General features: G+C 43.5%; 1 protein-coding gene across 1 annotated transcript in view; it reads left to right on the top strand.

Annotated features, from left to right (window-relative positions):
* ERC2 (ELKS/RAB6-interacting/CAST family member 2) overlaps positions 1–13,581 on the top strand; it is a 905,732-nt gene extending 892,151 nt beyond the window's left edge. Inside the window, 2 exon segments of the mRNA XM_017894219.1 lie at positions 10,385–10,529; positions 13,320–13,581. Coding sequence (XP_017749708.1) covers positions 10,385–10,529; positions 13,320–13,465 — 291 coding nt within the window. The 3' untranslated portion in view covers positions 13,466–13,581.
* The last annotated feature ends 3,467 nt before the right edge of the window (positions 13,582–17,048 follow it).

The raw sequence follows: 17,048 nt of genomic DNA, 5'->3' as shown, positions 1-17,048 counted from the left end.
ATTGTCCGGCACTCCCTAGTGAGATGAACCCAGTACCTCAGTTGACAATGCAGAAATCACAGGTCTTCTGTGTCGCTCGCACTGGGAGTTGGAGACTGGAGCTGTTCCTATTCAGCCATCTTGCTCTGCCCCTAAAACGAATAATTTTAAAAGAAAAGAATAAATGACTGCATTTTATATAAAATCAAACCACTGCTTATTTATGTTGTTTGTTTTAAAAATATTTTCACCAGTCATGGTGGCTGATGTCTGTAATCCCAGTGACTGAGGAGGCTGAGGTGGGAGGATCATTGAGTCCAGGAGTTGGAGACCGGCCTGAGCAACAAAAGAATAAAATAATTGGCCAGGCATGGTGGTGCATGCCTGTAGTTTCAGCTAATTAGGAGGCTGAATCTGTAGGATTGCTTGAGCCCAGAAGTTCAAGGCTGCACTGAGCCATGATCATGCCACTGCAGCCCAGCATGGGCGACAGAGCGAGACCCTGTCTCAAAAACAACCAACCAACCAAAAAAAAAAAAAAAAAAAATTGCATGTTTCTTCACTGATTGATTTATTCTACAAACAGATTTAAACAGGTTCTCTACGTGCAGTGCCTTGAAGAGCAACTGGCATCCTAGCATCACCTGGAGACTTCTTTAGTAATATGAATTCTCAGACTTTGCTCAGACCTACTGAATCAGAATATCTGTAGGTGGATTCCAACAAGATGTGTTTAAATGGGCCTCTGGATGATCCTGATACACAGGAAAGTTTGAAAGCCACTGGTTTAGTTTTCTGCCAGTCCATGATATGGGGGTATTAAAGGGAGAGTAACTACATATGGCCCTGCCATCCAGCTCCTTGTGATCTGATCAAGGGCATAAGGCATAAATTCATCAGGCAGGTTGGCAGAGTGATCTTTACAAAATGTAGGTTACATCATACACTCACTTCCTAAACCCCTCCGGGAAGTCCCCTTTGTACTTGTAATAAATGTAAATGCTTAGCTCAAGCCTACAAGGCCTGGCATGCTCCGTCCCCTGACTACCTTCCAACCTCATCTGATGCTATTCCCTCCCTCCCCCAGTGCCCTGCTGTGCTGCGCTGGCCTTCTTTCTCATCCTCAGACATGCCTGCTGAGTGTAGAGAAAGGGAGGTAGGGTAGAGAGAATTGTAAAGGGAGACTTGGACACTGAAGTATTTTTTTCACATGACAAAATATTCCTAAGCTACTCTCTCCACTGGTTAATATTATTGATATATATATATAGATGTGCAATATATTAATAACATAATCAATATTAATGGCCTCATCTTTAAGTCTTTCACAGGTCTCAGGTGTCCTTCTGCCCAGGACATGGTTTGAGGGGAGATTCTCTGTTGTTTTCTTGGTCCCTCACACGCTGACTTCACACAGATCTGGCCCTCAAAAATTGTGGACAAATGGAAGAAGAGATTCTGCAAATCCAAATGCCCTCACAATGCTAGCAAAGTCTGAAAGGATTTGCTGAATCATTAAGGATATATTAAAGTCATTTAGTTTCATCTAAGTGTAATGTATTTTCCTTGCTTTCTCTCTCTGAGAGTCAGCCTGGCAGGTACAATGGGAACTGAATAAACGTGGCTGGAGAGACATGCTGGGGAGGGTGAAATCATCTGTTTTGCACAAGAATATTGATGGAGTCAGTGAATGGTTTTTACTGTCTTTATTCAAGTTTTAGAAAGGATGATGACCATATTCACTGGATTTTTGTCTTTTTAAAAGATTATCTGTGAATGCCAGTTTCGATCTTTGGGATATCATATATACCATGTGCTTTTCATATGAAGCAGCTACTCAGATTTTTATGGAATGTGAAAATATTGTATCTCAGGATTTTCTTCATAATGAGAAAGAGAGAAACACATATTTCAAATATGATCTTTTAAAAAAATGAATTGGATTTGAGGCAAAGAGCTTCTTAAAGATTTAGGACTTCTGGGTCCAAGAACAAGGGCAATGGTTTTTGGACTTTTTGTCTTATTTTTGTTTTGACTATCTCTAGCTCTAACTTTCACCATAACAGGCTGTTATTTTATAAATACATTATCTCTGGTTTTAGAAATTATTTGCTCATTGGGAAGCCTCTCATTTGAGATCCGTAGAAGAGAGAAGTCATGGAGGTAGGGAAGGGGGAAATGCTTCTTAAGGTCTCCCAACTTCTCCTTACCTCGTAAAGATATCCCAGGATGAGGAGTAAGAACACCCTTACTACCTGAAGCTCTGTGGATATATGAGGGAGCCCTTCTTATTGTTAAGGAGATACTAGTCTGCCCTGGTGAGTAGGGACAAGACAGACATGCCCTGTCCCACCCTCTGAGAACCCACAGCCAGAGGCTGGGCAGGATTTAGCAAATATAACTACATTTTCACACTTTGAAACACACTCTGAAGGATGAGTACAGAAACGTAGGACAGCATAGAAAAGGGAAACAAGTCCCCTCTGGAGCCAGCAAGGAGAGACATGAGGTTGAGACTGTGAAATGGAAGATGATCAGGCATTCATTGGAGGTGAATGATGGCCTAGGTGTTAGGTTATGTTAGGTTGTGGTGGCATGGGAAGGGGGGCAATGGAAAGTGTCCCCGGGGAACTGGCATCATGTCCCGCAATAGCTAGGGTTCTGCCCACAGAGGCTACACAGCGGAGAACCTCCTGAGCAACACCACTATGGAGTGAACCCCAGCGGCAGAGCGCTTCTCCTGCAGAGACTGAGATTTCCAAGTGTCCACTAATAGTAGATGTACTATCCTAGCATGACATCAGCACCGTGGTACCTGTTTCTGGTTGTTTTCCTGGTTCCTCCAACTCTTATGGCGCCTCTGTTTGAGATACCTCCTTTTCAGGGCAGCCTCTGCTGGTCTCCTCCTTGAGAGCAAAGCTGCCTGCAGTGGACATTCACTATTCCATGGAGGAGTTTGTATGGTTTTTAGGGAAGGGTTGGGAGCATCTTCAGATAATCTTCCTAGAGAACTGCCTTCTCTCACTGTGCTCTGGATCCAGAGGCATCTTTCACAGGTCTCGCATGTCCTTCTCTCCAGGACACAGTTTGAGGGCAGGTTCTCTGTTGTTTTCTCGGTCCCTCACACACTGACTTTGCACAAACCTCGCCCTGGAAAATTGTTGACAAAGGAAGGATGAGATTATGCAAATCTAAATGCCCTCACAATGCTAAGGCTAAATTTCAGGAATGTGAAATAAAAGAGATGCCTGATTCATTCATTTATTCAGAAATCAGTTATTGAGGACTTACTCCACCCATTCAGAAATAGTTATTGAGGACTTACTGTTTCACTGTACAGCAGAAACACAAAGCCTGGCTCATGGGAAGTTCCCAGTGGATACTGGTTATTAAAAAGGAAGTGGAATACTTACTCTGGTATCTGGGTCCCTTTGTCTTCCTGTCCCATGGACTTTTACAGAAGCCCTAATATTTGTTTGTTTGTTTGTTTGAGATAGGATCTCACTCACTCTGTAGCCCAGTCTAGAGTGCAGTGGTGTGAACATGGCTCACTGCAGCCTTGACCTCCTGCGTTCAAGGGATTCTCTTGCCTCGGCCTCCCAAAGTGCTGGGATTACAGGCATAAGCCACTGCACCCGGCTCCCCGGCTCTTTATCCTTCTCTCATTTAGGAGTGATAGTCCAGGCTACCAGCTCTGAATGTGTCTGCTTCTCTTCAGAGGGGCAGAGCTCTCCCATAGGCAAGAAGCACTTATTTCCTGGACTTGTGGCATTTCAGAGTGCCGAAGGACAGCTCACTGGTTGTTTGCACACAACCAATGTGAATGTGAAATGACAGGGAGCAGCTGAACTTCAGGGCGGCCTGAGGAACTTTTTAAACAATTAACAAATTAACGAAGATAGTCATTTGGAGCACCTAGGTTTCTACTTGCTGAGAAAGGCCTGACCTGTTTCTGAGGAGGACTTTTTTGATTAAAATAAAAGGGCAATTTCTGTGGACATGAAGAATTTAAGCCTGGGGTCGCATATGGAGCTTATAAGCCAGTTCCGCCTAGATGGCATTTTGTTTGTCTCAGAGTGTTCCAAAAACCTGAAAATATAATATATGATTCTGGCTTTCTGGGTTTTTGGGAAAAAACAAATGATCTGGTTATAGTGAGCTATATTCTCACGAGATTACCCCAGCAATCTCCTTTGTCCAGCCAGCCCTCTCAGTTTACTGGCCACCAATGTGGCCTTCCTCACATCTGCCTCACTTCCTTGTGTTATCCCTGGCCCCCGTCTGCATGGTGTGTGAACCTGCTTTGGCCCTGCAGAAGAGGGCCTGTGGCGGGCTTGCCATGGCCAGCAGCAGGCATTAATGATGCCCAGATTTGCCTTCCCAGCTCCTCCTCCAGATGCCACATGGCAGGACCAGTAGGAGTGACATCAGCAACTCATCACCCAGGCTGCCGATAAGAACTGCATGGGCACTTGCCTGGGCACTGCATTAGGGATTCTGACTTAATGGCTCTAGGTGAGGCGCAGAGGCCGTGTCCACACAGACAACTTCCGAAGGCCTGCACTGAGGCTTGTGCAGAGCTCCCCTGCTCTCTGGGACAAGCGTTCTGCCCCCATCAACACTCTTCTAGGCTTCTAGTCCTCTTCCTGAATTGGTGTTGAGCATCACAAGCCACTGTCATCCACTGGAATCAGAGAAGAGCACACATGTCAAAAGAAGCTCTTAAAGGGGGTATAATGCAAAAAACAGAAATAATGTCTTGATCTGAAGATCCAAATAAATCAACAAAACAATGGGACATGGGTGGGGGCGAGAATATGACAGACGTGAATGTTTCCCCCATCTTCTGCATGACGACAGAGAGGTACTTCTATGGGTGGGGATTCTTGAGGCCCACCTTGATGTGTGCTCTTAAAGGCAGCCTGTTATTTTCTTTCCAGATCCTTGCAGATTGTTTTTTCTTTACATCAACAAGTCAATAATTGTGCCAGATTATTTCTACTGCTTACCTCTTTTACAGTTTTCTGGTAAGCCCTTTTAACCTGCCACCTATGTGTTTCATTGCATAAATTTGTTGCTCCCTTTCTTAGATTTTGGTCTTTTCTTCTAGAGCATCTATTATACTCAGGTTGTCACTATGTAATGCCCATATCTATCATGTTGTCCCTTACAGATTACATCTCTATATTCTGGGATCACTTCACAAGATTACGGCCTATTTTTCTGATATTTTCTAGAGCAGTGATTCAGCTCCTTGCTACTTCTTTTTTTTTTTTTTTTTTTTTGAGACGGAGTCTCGCTCTGTCCCCAGGCTGGAGTGCAGTGGCGCGATCTCTGCTCACTGCAAACTCCACCTCCCGGGTTCACGCCATTCTCCTGCCTCAGCCTCCCGCGTAGCTGGGACTACAGGTGCCCGCCACCGCACCCGGCTAATTTTTTGTATTTTAGTAGAGACGGGGTTTCGCCGTGTTAGCCAGGATGGTCTCGATCTCCTGACCTCATGATCCGCCTGCCTCGGCCTCCCAAAGTGCTGGGGTTACAGGTGTGAGCCACCGTGCCCGGCCCGCTCCTTGCTACTTCTAATGCAGGCTTTGATTTCATTACTGCATTTTTCCTGGGTACTCAATAGTAGAAATTCCCTTCCATTTTCTGTCCTGTCTATAGTCTTCTGCCTTGGTGCCTCACATGAGCTTTTTCACTGATAGGGAAACTGAGGCCCAGAGAACGATATGATTTGTCAAAGGTTATGTTGTTAGTTCCTGGTAAAAATGAAAGAACTTGGATCTTCTACCAGTCCAAGGCACTATTCATCCACAAGACTCAATTGTAAAGATCAACCTTGAGATGAAAATAAATAATTTGATAGAAAAAATTGCCATTATCTTCAACCTGATCAAAATGTTACACCTATTGAGTATGAATATTCCAACTGAGAATTTCTTACTATAGATGACTGTAGTCACTCTTCCTTTTCTATAGCGTAGCACTATTGATATAGTGCTGCTGTTTAAAACCTCCTGTTTAAAGGGAACAAATTCTACATTTTCCATGACTTAGCTCCTTATCTGTGGACTAAAGACCCTTGGGAGTCCTCAAATCTGCAAAAACACAAACACACACACACATAGTGAACCATGGTCCAGAATAGAATGCCTCATAAATACATGTGTGATTTCTCTGGTGTGTGCATAGCCACTATTATGAGTTCGAAAATTTAAAAACATTACTGAATTTAAATACATTAGCATTTCATAACGTTACTGAATTCCTAGTAGCTTTTGATCATCAGGTATCAAGTTGTCTTCTCTGTCTTTATTTGCAGTCTCCATGCATCATAGGATGTGTTGCAGGGGACGTGGAGGAGCAGAGTAATGCTTCCAGTCAGGAATCAGGCTCTGTCCTTAGCAAGATGTGGCTGTAAGCAAGCAGCGTGGCTTCCCAAGGTGTCAGGCTTCTTCTGGCGCACAGGGGAGGTTATACTTATTAGTCATTTGTTCAATGGCCATTTATTTGAAGAGAAATAAAATTACACTAAGGTGGAGGAGTCTGCAGAAGTTTTTGATGTTTAAAGGGAGTCCTTGTCAAAATTGTACTGCTCTTGACTTCCATGATAAATTTGAAGCCTGCTTGTGCCCTTCTTCAAGTAGCTGCCAATCCAAGGGAAAATCTATACTGCCTGATGGCTCTCACCAACGGCTATAGTGTTGGGACCGATCTGGCAAGCAGATGTCTGCAGTGGAAACTTTCTATTCTAGAATAGCTCCTTTTGAGGAAGAAGGGTTGAGTCAAAGAAGAATGTTCCCCAGACAACTTGCCCCTTTGTTAATCAATGCTGTGATCTTGGCTGCCCCTATAGCAGCCCCATCTTCCTGAAATCTTCAGTAAAAAGGCCATTCAACAAATACATCTGGCATTGGCCAGGATTTTTCTAGCTGCACTGTAACAGCGAGAAATGGATTTAATCAGATTCAAAGGAACATTAAGACTCATTCCATAACAGTGGTGCCTCTCTGGAAGGGCTGTGGAAGATAGGTAATCAAAAACCAGTTTCTTGAGCAAAGCTTGCAAACCAGTGCAAAAGAATCAAGTTGACTATGCAGGTGTCTGAAATGCTAGGGACATTTATTGAGCTCATTGGGACACATGTACTATGTTCAGTGCTTTAATGGAGTAATCTAATTAGTCTTCATAGCAGCCTGCATAGTCAGCACTAACATTATGAGCATTTCATGGATGTGGCAACTTGAGAATTCAGCCACTGAGCAACTTGTCCAAGGTCACACAGTGATTCCTCCTTCTTTAACTACTGGGCTGATAATATGGCCACACTACTGATTGTGAGTCAGTGAGCTATTATTTTATTTGTTTCTTTAATTGGACAATGCAGTCCTTGTGCAGACATGCAGTTATTATAAGAAATGATAATTTGAGTCAATTTTAATAGATTTGGCAAAAGCTAGTATCTATATAATAGTAACAGAAACACTGAATTTGGTGAAAAAGACATTTGCAAGTCGTCTTCTCTATCCTTACTTGCAGCCTCCACGCATAATAGGATGTGTTGCAGGGGACGTGGAGGCCACGTGGAGGAGCAGAGTAATGCTCACAGTCAGGAATCAGGTTCTGTCGTTAGCAAGGTGCGACTGTAAGCAGGTGACGTGACTTCCCAAGTTGTGGCTTCTTTAGGTGCATGGGGAAGGACATAGTTTAGTCATGTATTTAAGATCTATTATGTAAGCAGATGTGACGACAAACTCACTATCTCTTACTGAGATTGTAACACAAATAATCCTGATGTAATGTGATCTATTCTAGGAGCAAGGTCTATATCTCTATGAGGGGCTAGGGCCACTGTAGGGTGCCAAGTCAGGCTTTCATCAGCACATGTTCATTGATGCCTACTCTGTTCCAGGCTCCATTCCAGGAGCTAGATGTTGCAAATACATTATATTTCAAAGAGTGGGGCCAGGGAGGCAGTGAACCAGTAACAAATAGGATGATTTCAGAAACTGGTAATTTGCATGAAGAAAGATACAGTAGAGTTATTAAGGAGTCGCTGGGAATGAGAAGAACTACTGGACTTAAGATGACCAGAGAAGATTTTTCTGAGGAGGTAACACCAAGACAAGCCTTAGAAAATGAGAACTGTTTTCTAGGCTGGGTGGAAACTGGGTGGATTGGCCTTGATGTGTAAGGTTCTAAAATCATTCTTCTTCTTTTTTTTTTGAGACGGAGTCTCGCTCTGTCGCCCAGTCTGGAGTGCAGTGGTGTGATCTCGGCTCACTGCAAGCTCCGTCTCCCAGGTTCACACCATTCTCCTGCTTCAGCCTCCCAAGTAGCTGGGATTACAGGCATCTGCCACCACACCCAGCTAATTGTTTGTATTTTTAGTAGAGATGGGGTTTCAACATGTTAGTCAGGATGGTCTTGATCTCCTGACCTTGTGACCTGCCCACCTCGGCCTCCCAAAGTGCTGGGATTACAGGCGTGAGCCGCCAGCCTGGCCAGATCATTCTTATTTTATTTTATTTTTTTATTTTTATTTTTTTGAGACCGGAGTCCCCGCTCCTGATCGCCCAGGCTGGAGTGCAAGTGGCCCCGGATCTCAGCTCCACTGCAAGCTCCGGCCCTCCCCGGGTTTACGCCCCATTCTCCTGCCCTCAGCCCCTGAGTATTCTTGGAAAGGGAAAAAAGGAAGAGAAAGAACCTACAGGCGCCGCCACCTCCGCCCGGCTAGTTTTTTGTAACTTTTTAGTAAGGGAGCAGGGTTTCACCGGGTTAGCCAGGATGGTCTCGATCTCCTGACCTCCCTGATCCACCCCGCCGTCTGCAGCCTCCCCAAAGTGGCTGAGATTATAGGCTTTGAAGCCCACCGCGCCGGCCAGATCATTCTTATTTTACACAGAGAAGTGCAGATATCAGGTACGTAATAACGCTTCTTGGATTTCATTGAGATTTTTAAGTGACCAAGCACATGTTCAATTTTTCATAAATATTTCATAGGTACTTGAAAAGAATTCTCTCTTTGGGTGCATGTTCTTTGTATATTCTTTAGATGAAGCTTATAAATTACCTAATACATCTTCTAAATCTCCATTAATGTTTTAGCTGGTGTCTGCTCAGTTTCTGAGAGATTAGCATTAAAATCCTCACAATCATTATGGATTTGGTCATTTTTTGTAATGTCATCATCTAATGTTGTAGCTCCTGGTAGGTTGTTCTTATCTTTCATTAATAATCTCCTTCATCTCTACTAATGCTCTTGCCTTTACATTTCTGTTCATATGTGCAAGTGCATATTTCTTCCAACCTTTTATTTTTAGCCTTTGTGTGTCACTGGTCCATTTTCCATTTTAAAAGCAACATAAAACTAGATTTAATTTTTTTTACTGACTTTATTTTATTTTCAGAGACAGGGTCTTGCTCGATAACCCTGGCTGGAGTGCATGGCATGATCACAGCTCACTGTAACCTTGAACTCATGGGCTCAAGTGATCCTCTAGCCTTAGCCTCCCAAGTTCCTGGGACCACAGGCACATGCCACCATGCCAAGCTAATTTTGTTTTCTGTAGAGATGGAGTCTCACTATGTTGCCCAGGCCAGTCTTGAACTCCTGGGCTCAAGCAGTCCTCCTGCCTCAGCTTCCTAAAGTGCTGGGATTATAGATGTAAGCAATCACACCCAGCATCTCTGTCTTTTAATGGGTGAATTTAAGCTATTTATATTTATTGTAACTAATGTATTTGGACTTACTCTTCTTATTTTGCATGTTCTCTTATTATGGTTCCTTTATTCCCTGCTCCTTAGTTTTCCCCCCTCTCCTTTAATGTCCTATTTGAATTGACTGTGCTTTCTTTATTTCTATTTTCCCCCTACTGGTTTGGGAGTTACATATTCTATTTCTCTGTTCTTAGTGGTCTTGATAGTATCTAAAGCACAATTTGGCAAGAACTCAGAAGCTTTTAATGGATCACCTTAGGTTAGTTTAAGGGCTTTCTCTAGTATCCTCACTCCCCAGTGGTTTTGTGTTTAATGCGGTGAGGTGTAAATGAAAGTGCAAAGCATGGTCACTATGATGATTGTATCTTGGAGTGTGGATTTCCAACTTTCATTTGCTAAGACCTACACTTTATTGCCTGAGGCTGCCTGGTAATTTATAAACTGCCATACTCTCATGGGTTATAGATAACATGGCAGTTTCTAAGCAAAGATCCACTTGGTTTCTTCAGTTGCCCTTCCCTTTGTCTGCATTTCAGCCCTTGTAAGTGATGATAAACATTAAATAGCTCCTGTAAAACTGTTGAATTGTCAGTTTTTAAACTGCATAAAACACTGACATTTTCATTAGATCCTGGCCCTGAGGAATGTCCGGCTTTCATCATAACAGATTTGTTTACTTCTGCAGAGAGCCTTAATGCGCTGCCTATGGGAGAAATCTTTCTGTCACCTGCTCTTAAATGGGAAAGTCTTTGTTCAGCCAAAGATTTTGGAAAAGGATTTGCAAGAGGACTTTTCACCTCCCTCTCTCTCCCCAACCATCTCCCAAAAGGGTAAGGGATGGTAATAGAATCTTTGAAGAGCTTTGGTACTGGACAGGAAAAATTTCAACCTAAAATAGTCCTGCAAAGTCCATTAGCGACAGAATGCTAAGGAGAAGCTATTAAACCACTATTTAGTTTCAGTGTCTCCTGTTAAAGATAAGCAAGTCATATCAATGTCTTTTTACCTCAATCTTTTGGTTGACATTTAAACAGATATCTTGATTTTGGATTAATAAACTCTCTTGTGTATATTAGTAGGGAACATATTTTAAACTGCTGGGTCCTTCTAAGCAAGTTAATGAACCTTTCTGAGTTTTGGTTTTCTCATCTATAAAACTGAAATTATAAACTGACTTTTCAGAGTTAATATGAACATGAAGAGAGATAATATATATGAAGTGCTCAGCACAGAACCTGGTTCTTAGTAGGGGACCATTCAATGACATTTGACAGTGATGATGAAGGTAGTAGTGGGAATTACGGTGGTGAAGATGAGGATGATTATGGTTGGGGGAGGGTAGTGTTAAGAGTGTTGATGGGATGGTGTTGAAGATAATGCTGGTGGTGGTGATAGCTGGGTTTTTGAAAAAGGCTGAGAAAGGTTATCATGTAATCAAAGAACTTGAGAAGAAGCAGAATTATCTGTAACTACCTGACTGGCCGGGCGCAGTGACTCATGCCTGTAATCCCAGCATCAAATTTGGGAGGCCAATGTTGGTGGATCACCTGAGGTAAGGAGTTTGAGACCAGCTTGGCCAAAATGGCAAAACCCCGTCTCTACTAAAAATACAAAAAATTAATCATGTGTGGTGGCACAATGCCTGTAGTCCCAGCTACTCGGGAGGCTGAGACAGGAGAATCACATGAACCCAGGGTGCAGAGGTTGCAGTGAGCCAAGATCGCGCCACTACACTCCAGCCTGGGTTACAGATCAAGACTCCATCTCAAATAATAATAATAATAATAATAATAATAATAAAACTACCTGCTCTATAATCCCCCAGTTTCTATTTGGGACTTCCAGCCACTAGGAGATTCTTTCGTAGCAAAATTCCATAATAGGCAGCAAACCACAAAAGCCCAGTTCATTCAGACAATTGTGTTTTCAGGCCTAGATTTGTCTTTTACAAAGTTAAACAGTGTTATTCTGAATCATGTAATCCTGTTGCCATCTATCTCCATCCTAAAGAGACTTCAGGACAACAGACACTTTGATGTTCTTCTGTCTTTCCTTGAACATGTATCTGCCATCTCTTTGCCAACTCTTCTTTCTGTAGTCGTTTGCATATATAAGTAAGGAACTCAAAGAAGACAATACAAGAGAAAAAAACAAGCCAACAGCAAGGGTGGGGAAAAATCTGAGTGTTGTGTCACAGAAATAAAAGAGGGAGACAGTTCCAGGCACAGGAGGAAGATCATAGCTTTGAGCATGAAAGTGAGGGTGAGGATGAAGAAGGCTGGGCAGGACTGTAACTTCTGGCACTGAAGGGTCACTGCTGGCATCTGACACAGTATCACCGGGATGGCGAAAGATGGAGAGTCGAGAAATACTTGAGAGGTGAATGGGGTGAAGGCCACAGACATGGAGGAATGAGAGTGAGGAGGCTCCAGAGTAGAAAGACTTTTTAGACAGGGGAGAATGGGGCCTCTTTGTACAAAGACCAAGAGGAGGGAGCCAGAAGAGGTTGAGTCTTCAGATACAAAAGCAAGAGGATTCAGATATTTGACCCTGCAGGAAATGGGAGAGGTGTGAGGAGGAATTCATTGGCCCATAAAAGTACCTGCCCCACCCCCAAGTGGAAAAGTGGGGAGATAGGGATATTATTAGGGGAGGAAAGGTGTCATCAGTGAGGCACATGCTAGATGGACTTGACTTTCTTTTAAGGGAAAGTGAGATCTCTAATGAAAGTGAGAGATGTTTTGGAGACATAAGGAGCTTGGGAGAGAGTTTAACAAGAACGACCATCTGAAATGGGGGAGGAAGTCAGAGATGATTAAAATACTTGCCAAGAGACACCATGAAGAAAAGAAGGTGTGTGTTTGTACATCCTCTCATCCTATTTTCATTCTGGGTCCTCCTCCCAGGATCTTCCTTATGTACCCTGGAATCCCATGGATGGCCCTTCAGTGCTCCCACACCCCCATGGGACCTCCCTCTCTGTATCCATGCCCATCTCTGCTCTCAAATGGTTATCATATAGAAATGAACCAGTGGACTGATTTGCACCAAGGCAAGGATGATGCTAAAACATAGTGTCTCCTCCCACCCTAACATTAGTGTGACAGGTAGTTGGATGAAAGCAGTGCTGGATCAGGAGTCAAGGGCCTAGCATGTAGTCCCAGGTCTAGTTAGTTAACCTATCATTGTGTTCTCATAGCACAACACAGCGTCTCTTTCTTGCTTGCCATTGTAGCATCAGCATATTGTTCAGTTCTGGCACACAATAGGTGCTCACAGAATTTATTTGAATGAGTGAATAGAAGGAGATAGGAAAAACTTTCAAACACCCTGTCATCCTATGCAAATAGAAAGTACTGTTATTCCTATGTTCATTTTAACAGGCATGATAGTTAAGCAAATGACTCTCTAAGTATAGAATATCAGCTACCAGAGGTGGGTAGGTGAAGGGAGATACTTTCAGCAGATCTGGGTGGGGGCTTTCTGCTGATTTAACTACCTAGAGCTGCTGTGATTTAACTACGTAGGTGTCTACACGTATTTGGTTTGGCTTTTAGATAAATGAGCTCCTTTCCCTTCAGTAATCTGATCCAAGGTGATTTAGTCATTTCTCATTCCAGCTGTTGAAAAAAATACACTTCATCATTGTAGACAAGAAGCTGAAGGCCTGGCAAGACAAAGAGAGATGAAAAACAGGTTCCAGATAAAGAAGCAGAGCCTCCTTCTCACCTATTTCTACCCTCTCCTCCCTTCCATCCCCTCCTGAATGAGGTCTTTGCCTTTCCCCATGACTCTACCAGCATGGAGGAATCGATTGTCAGCCAAATCCCAAAAGAATGAAAGAAAAATAGCTTCCCAGAAGGAGAGGGCAGAGGGGAGAGATACAAGCATCAATAAAGGCTGAAGGGATTGGCCTAGAAAGTGTGGAATCCAAAAGAGTGTTTACTTTCAAAACAAAAGCTTACCAATCAGGTACTTTTCAACAGATGAGAAAAGTGGAATGAATGAGTGAAGCTTGTGCCCAGATACGGGGATATGTCCACAGTGGCCCCAGCCACTGAGTTAGCAAGAGCTGCTTTTGTTACTGCTCTGGCGGCAGACTTTGAGGAAGCCAGATTCGTTCATGAGCTACCAGAGGCTCAAGGAAGGCTGAGTCTGGCCCAGTCACCCTTCCCGTTTTGTAGGATCACCTAGAATCCTAACTTCCTCCCGTGCCCACACACTGGAACAGCCCCAGAAGCCTCACCAGTCATTCCTTGGCATCTTTTCAAGCACCGTTCTTTTCTACAAAGGCTCTTAGAAAAAGGCCTTAGAGACAGGGAAGTAGCTTTTCTTGAGAAGCTATGTGTCAGCATTAAACATACATAACTGGATTCAGAATTGCCTCCACGACATATATGCTGTGTGACCTTCCCCAATGGGATTACCTACTCTCAGCCTCATTTTCCTCATTGGTGAAATGGATAAAACAGAATGTACCTCACAGGGTAGAAGAAGGACAAGAATAATGGGGATGGGGTTTTGATGGCAAAGAAAAGGAGTTCAGTGATTGACAGTGAACCTGGCTGGGAGACCCCCGGGACCCACCCAAGACTTGGGCTTATTTTTCCTCATTGTGGATGTTTGGTTTGGGCCTTGGTCAGCTGCTGCTTTGGTCAAAACCACACGTATACACACACACACACACACACACACACACACACACACACACACACACGCACTTTTGTTTTGAGGGGTTATTCTCCTTATAAATAGCTCCTGGTCTGCTTGAATAACAACATCTTCCAGGCCCTGCCTGCGCCCTGGGTCTCAGTGTTCGCATCTGAAAAACAAAATGTGTGACTCAGTTTTCATTCATTTAAACTAGTTGAGGGGTTCCATTCCACCTATAACATCCAAGGATTCTCTATGCTTGCTGTACCCCAGACTTCACTTCCCTGTCACAGTGCTGGGGCCCACAAAGGTGGAGACATGAGGTTTTACATGACAGAAGGCAATCCTAAGAGAAGAAACAAAAGACAAAAATGAGAAAACACTTCTCACAGTTTCCCAACTGCTCTATAACAAGCATGTGCTTTCAAAATTTGTTTGAAACAAAAAAAGCTAAAAGATACGAGTGAAAATCAACCACAAGTATTCTATCCCTTAAAGTTATAGAGATATGGCCGGGCGCGGTGGCTCATGCCTGTAATCCCAGCACTTTGGAAGGCCAAGGTGGGTGGATCACGAGGTCAGGAGTTTGAGACCAGCCTGGTCAACATGGTGAAACCCCATCTCTACTAAAAATACAAAAATTAGCCAGGCATGGTGGCGGGTGCCTACTGTAATCCCAGCTACTCAGGAGGCTGAGGCATGAGAATCGCTTGAACCCGGGAGGCGGAGGCTGTAGTGAACCGAGATAGCACCATTGCACTCCAGCCTGGGCAACAGAGCAAGGCTCCAACTCAAAGAAAAACAATGTTATAGAGCTATAAAACAGGACATTAATGTCCTCCACAACCCATCTTGGCAGTTTGATTACAACACCAGATGCTACCACTGTGGACAATTTGGTATATATCTTTCCCAATGTTTTCCTGAGTTTCAAACACACATCCACATTTACACGCATAAGTACATATGTAATTTTTACAGAATTGTGGTGGGCAGTTTTCATTGTTGGGCCATTGCAGTTAGCTTGATACTGTATCAGGTTCCTCCTTTCAGGTCAGTGTGTACAGTTGTACCTCTGGTCTCTAATGCAGCATCCATTCTATGGAAAAATCATATTTATTAAATTATATCCTTTCGATGGGCATTAGGTTGATTCATTTTTTTTAAGAAGACTGCAGTGAACATCATTTATGTTTCACTATACATACTGGTACTTTTATTTCTGTAGAATTAATTCCCGGAAGGACAACTTCTGAGTCAGAGGATGTGCTCGCTTTAGATGTTAATGAAGACTTCCAAATTTGTTTCTATGATGTTTGAAAGCACCTTATGCACCCACCAACGGGATGGGAGAGCTCCTGTCTCCTCATAACCTCACCAAATTTGGATATCATCAGTCTTTATTTTTTTCCCAATGTGCCACACAGGGCACGATGAGTGGAAAATTATCTCACGCTTTTTACTTTTTACTTCACTTACTTAGATTTCACTTATTTTCATTTGTTCATTGGACATCGTTGTCCTACAATTGCCCATTTGTATCCTTGGTTTATTTTTTTGAATGACATTGCCACCTTCAAAAAAAATATTGTCTTATTTTTATAATTAGTTTTGTATAAAACAATATACATGATTTTTTAAAAGGTTTTCTTGAGAATGTGAGACTTTCCAAGGCTGCAGGGAGGAGAAGGTTTTCACGGATGGGAGATGGGGGAGTGAAAGGCAGTAATAACCCTTCAGTGTGCTGCACAGGGCATTTTCTTTCACATACATTTTTGCCCCCATGTGCTCCTCAGTGCGGTCCTGGGAGGTCAGCTGAGCTCCAAATGCCTTCCTGGTTGAAGTCAGAACTTCACCTTGCCCCTGACTAATGAGGCTTGCCTCTTGGGCTTGACCTGAGAATCATAAGCGCCGTCTCCTGCTGGGACTTTTGCCTGACAACTCTTGCTGCCCTCCCTTCACTGCCCCTCCCATGCCTCTATTCATGAGTTCTGCTTTTCCTGGAGGCTGGGAATTCATGTATAAGCTCCTTCAGGAATCCAGTGCCAACCCAAGGACTCCTCATGGAGGCCTCAGGTGGTGGTGGTTTTTATCCTTACTAATAAAATATCAGTTACCATTTATTGAGCATTTACCATGTGCAAGGCCAGAACTCATGGTTATGCAAGTTGTCCACTGCACAGCTGCAGCAGGCAACATTCCGGTGTAGTCATGGTAGATGTGCGGAATTATTTCTGCCAAATGACCGTCACGCGTCTTGAAGAAGGGTGCCTTTTTCCAGTTCTCACAGAGTCGCCATCACAGTAAGCCGCTCGTTTAACTGCGCACCAACCACTGGGCTGAGTGCTGTAAGCACATGGTTTTTAAAATCCTTACAATAACCAGCTGAAGTTGACGATTTTACCTCCTTCTTTTTTTTTTTTTTGGCGGTGGGGGGGTGTAGAGACTGGGTTTCACTGTGTTGCCCAGGCTGGTCTCAAACTCCTGGCTCAAACAGTCCTCCTGCCTTGGCCTCCCAAAGTGCTAGGATGACAGGTGTGAGCCCCTTACCCGGCTTTACCTCCTCTATAGCCAAGGAAACTGAGTCTCAAGTTAGTCACTTGCCCAAGTTACACAGCTAATAAGTGAATTCAAACTGAGGTCCGGCTGACTCCAAAGCCTGTGTTTAATGCTTGCCCTACCCTGCCTCTGTATTG

Source organism: Rhinopithecus bieti, unplaced genomic scaffold (assembly GCF_001698545.2).
Source record: "Rhinopithecus bieti isolate Rb0 unplaced genomic scaffold, ASM169854v2 scaffold_21649, whole genome shotgun sequence".
Classification (NCBI taxonomy): domain Eukaryota; kingdom Metazoa; phylum Chordata; class Mammalia; order Primates; family Cercopithecidae; genus Rhinopithecus; species Rhinopithecus bieti.
The sequence above is the reverse complement of the archived record's forward strand: the minus strand, read 5'-3'. Positions and strand labels throughout refer to the sequence as shown.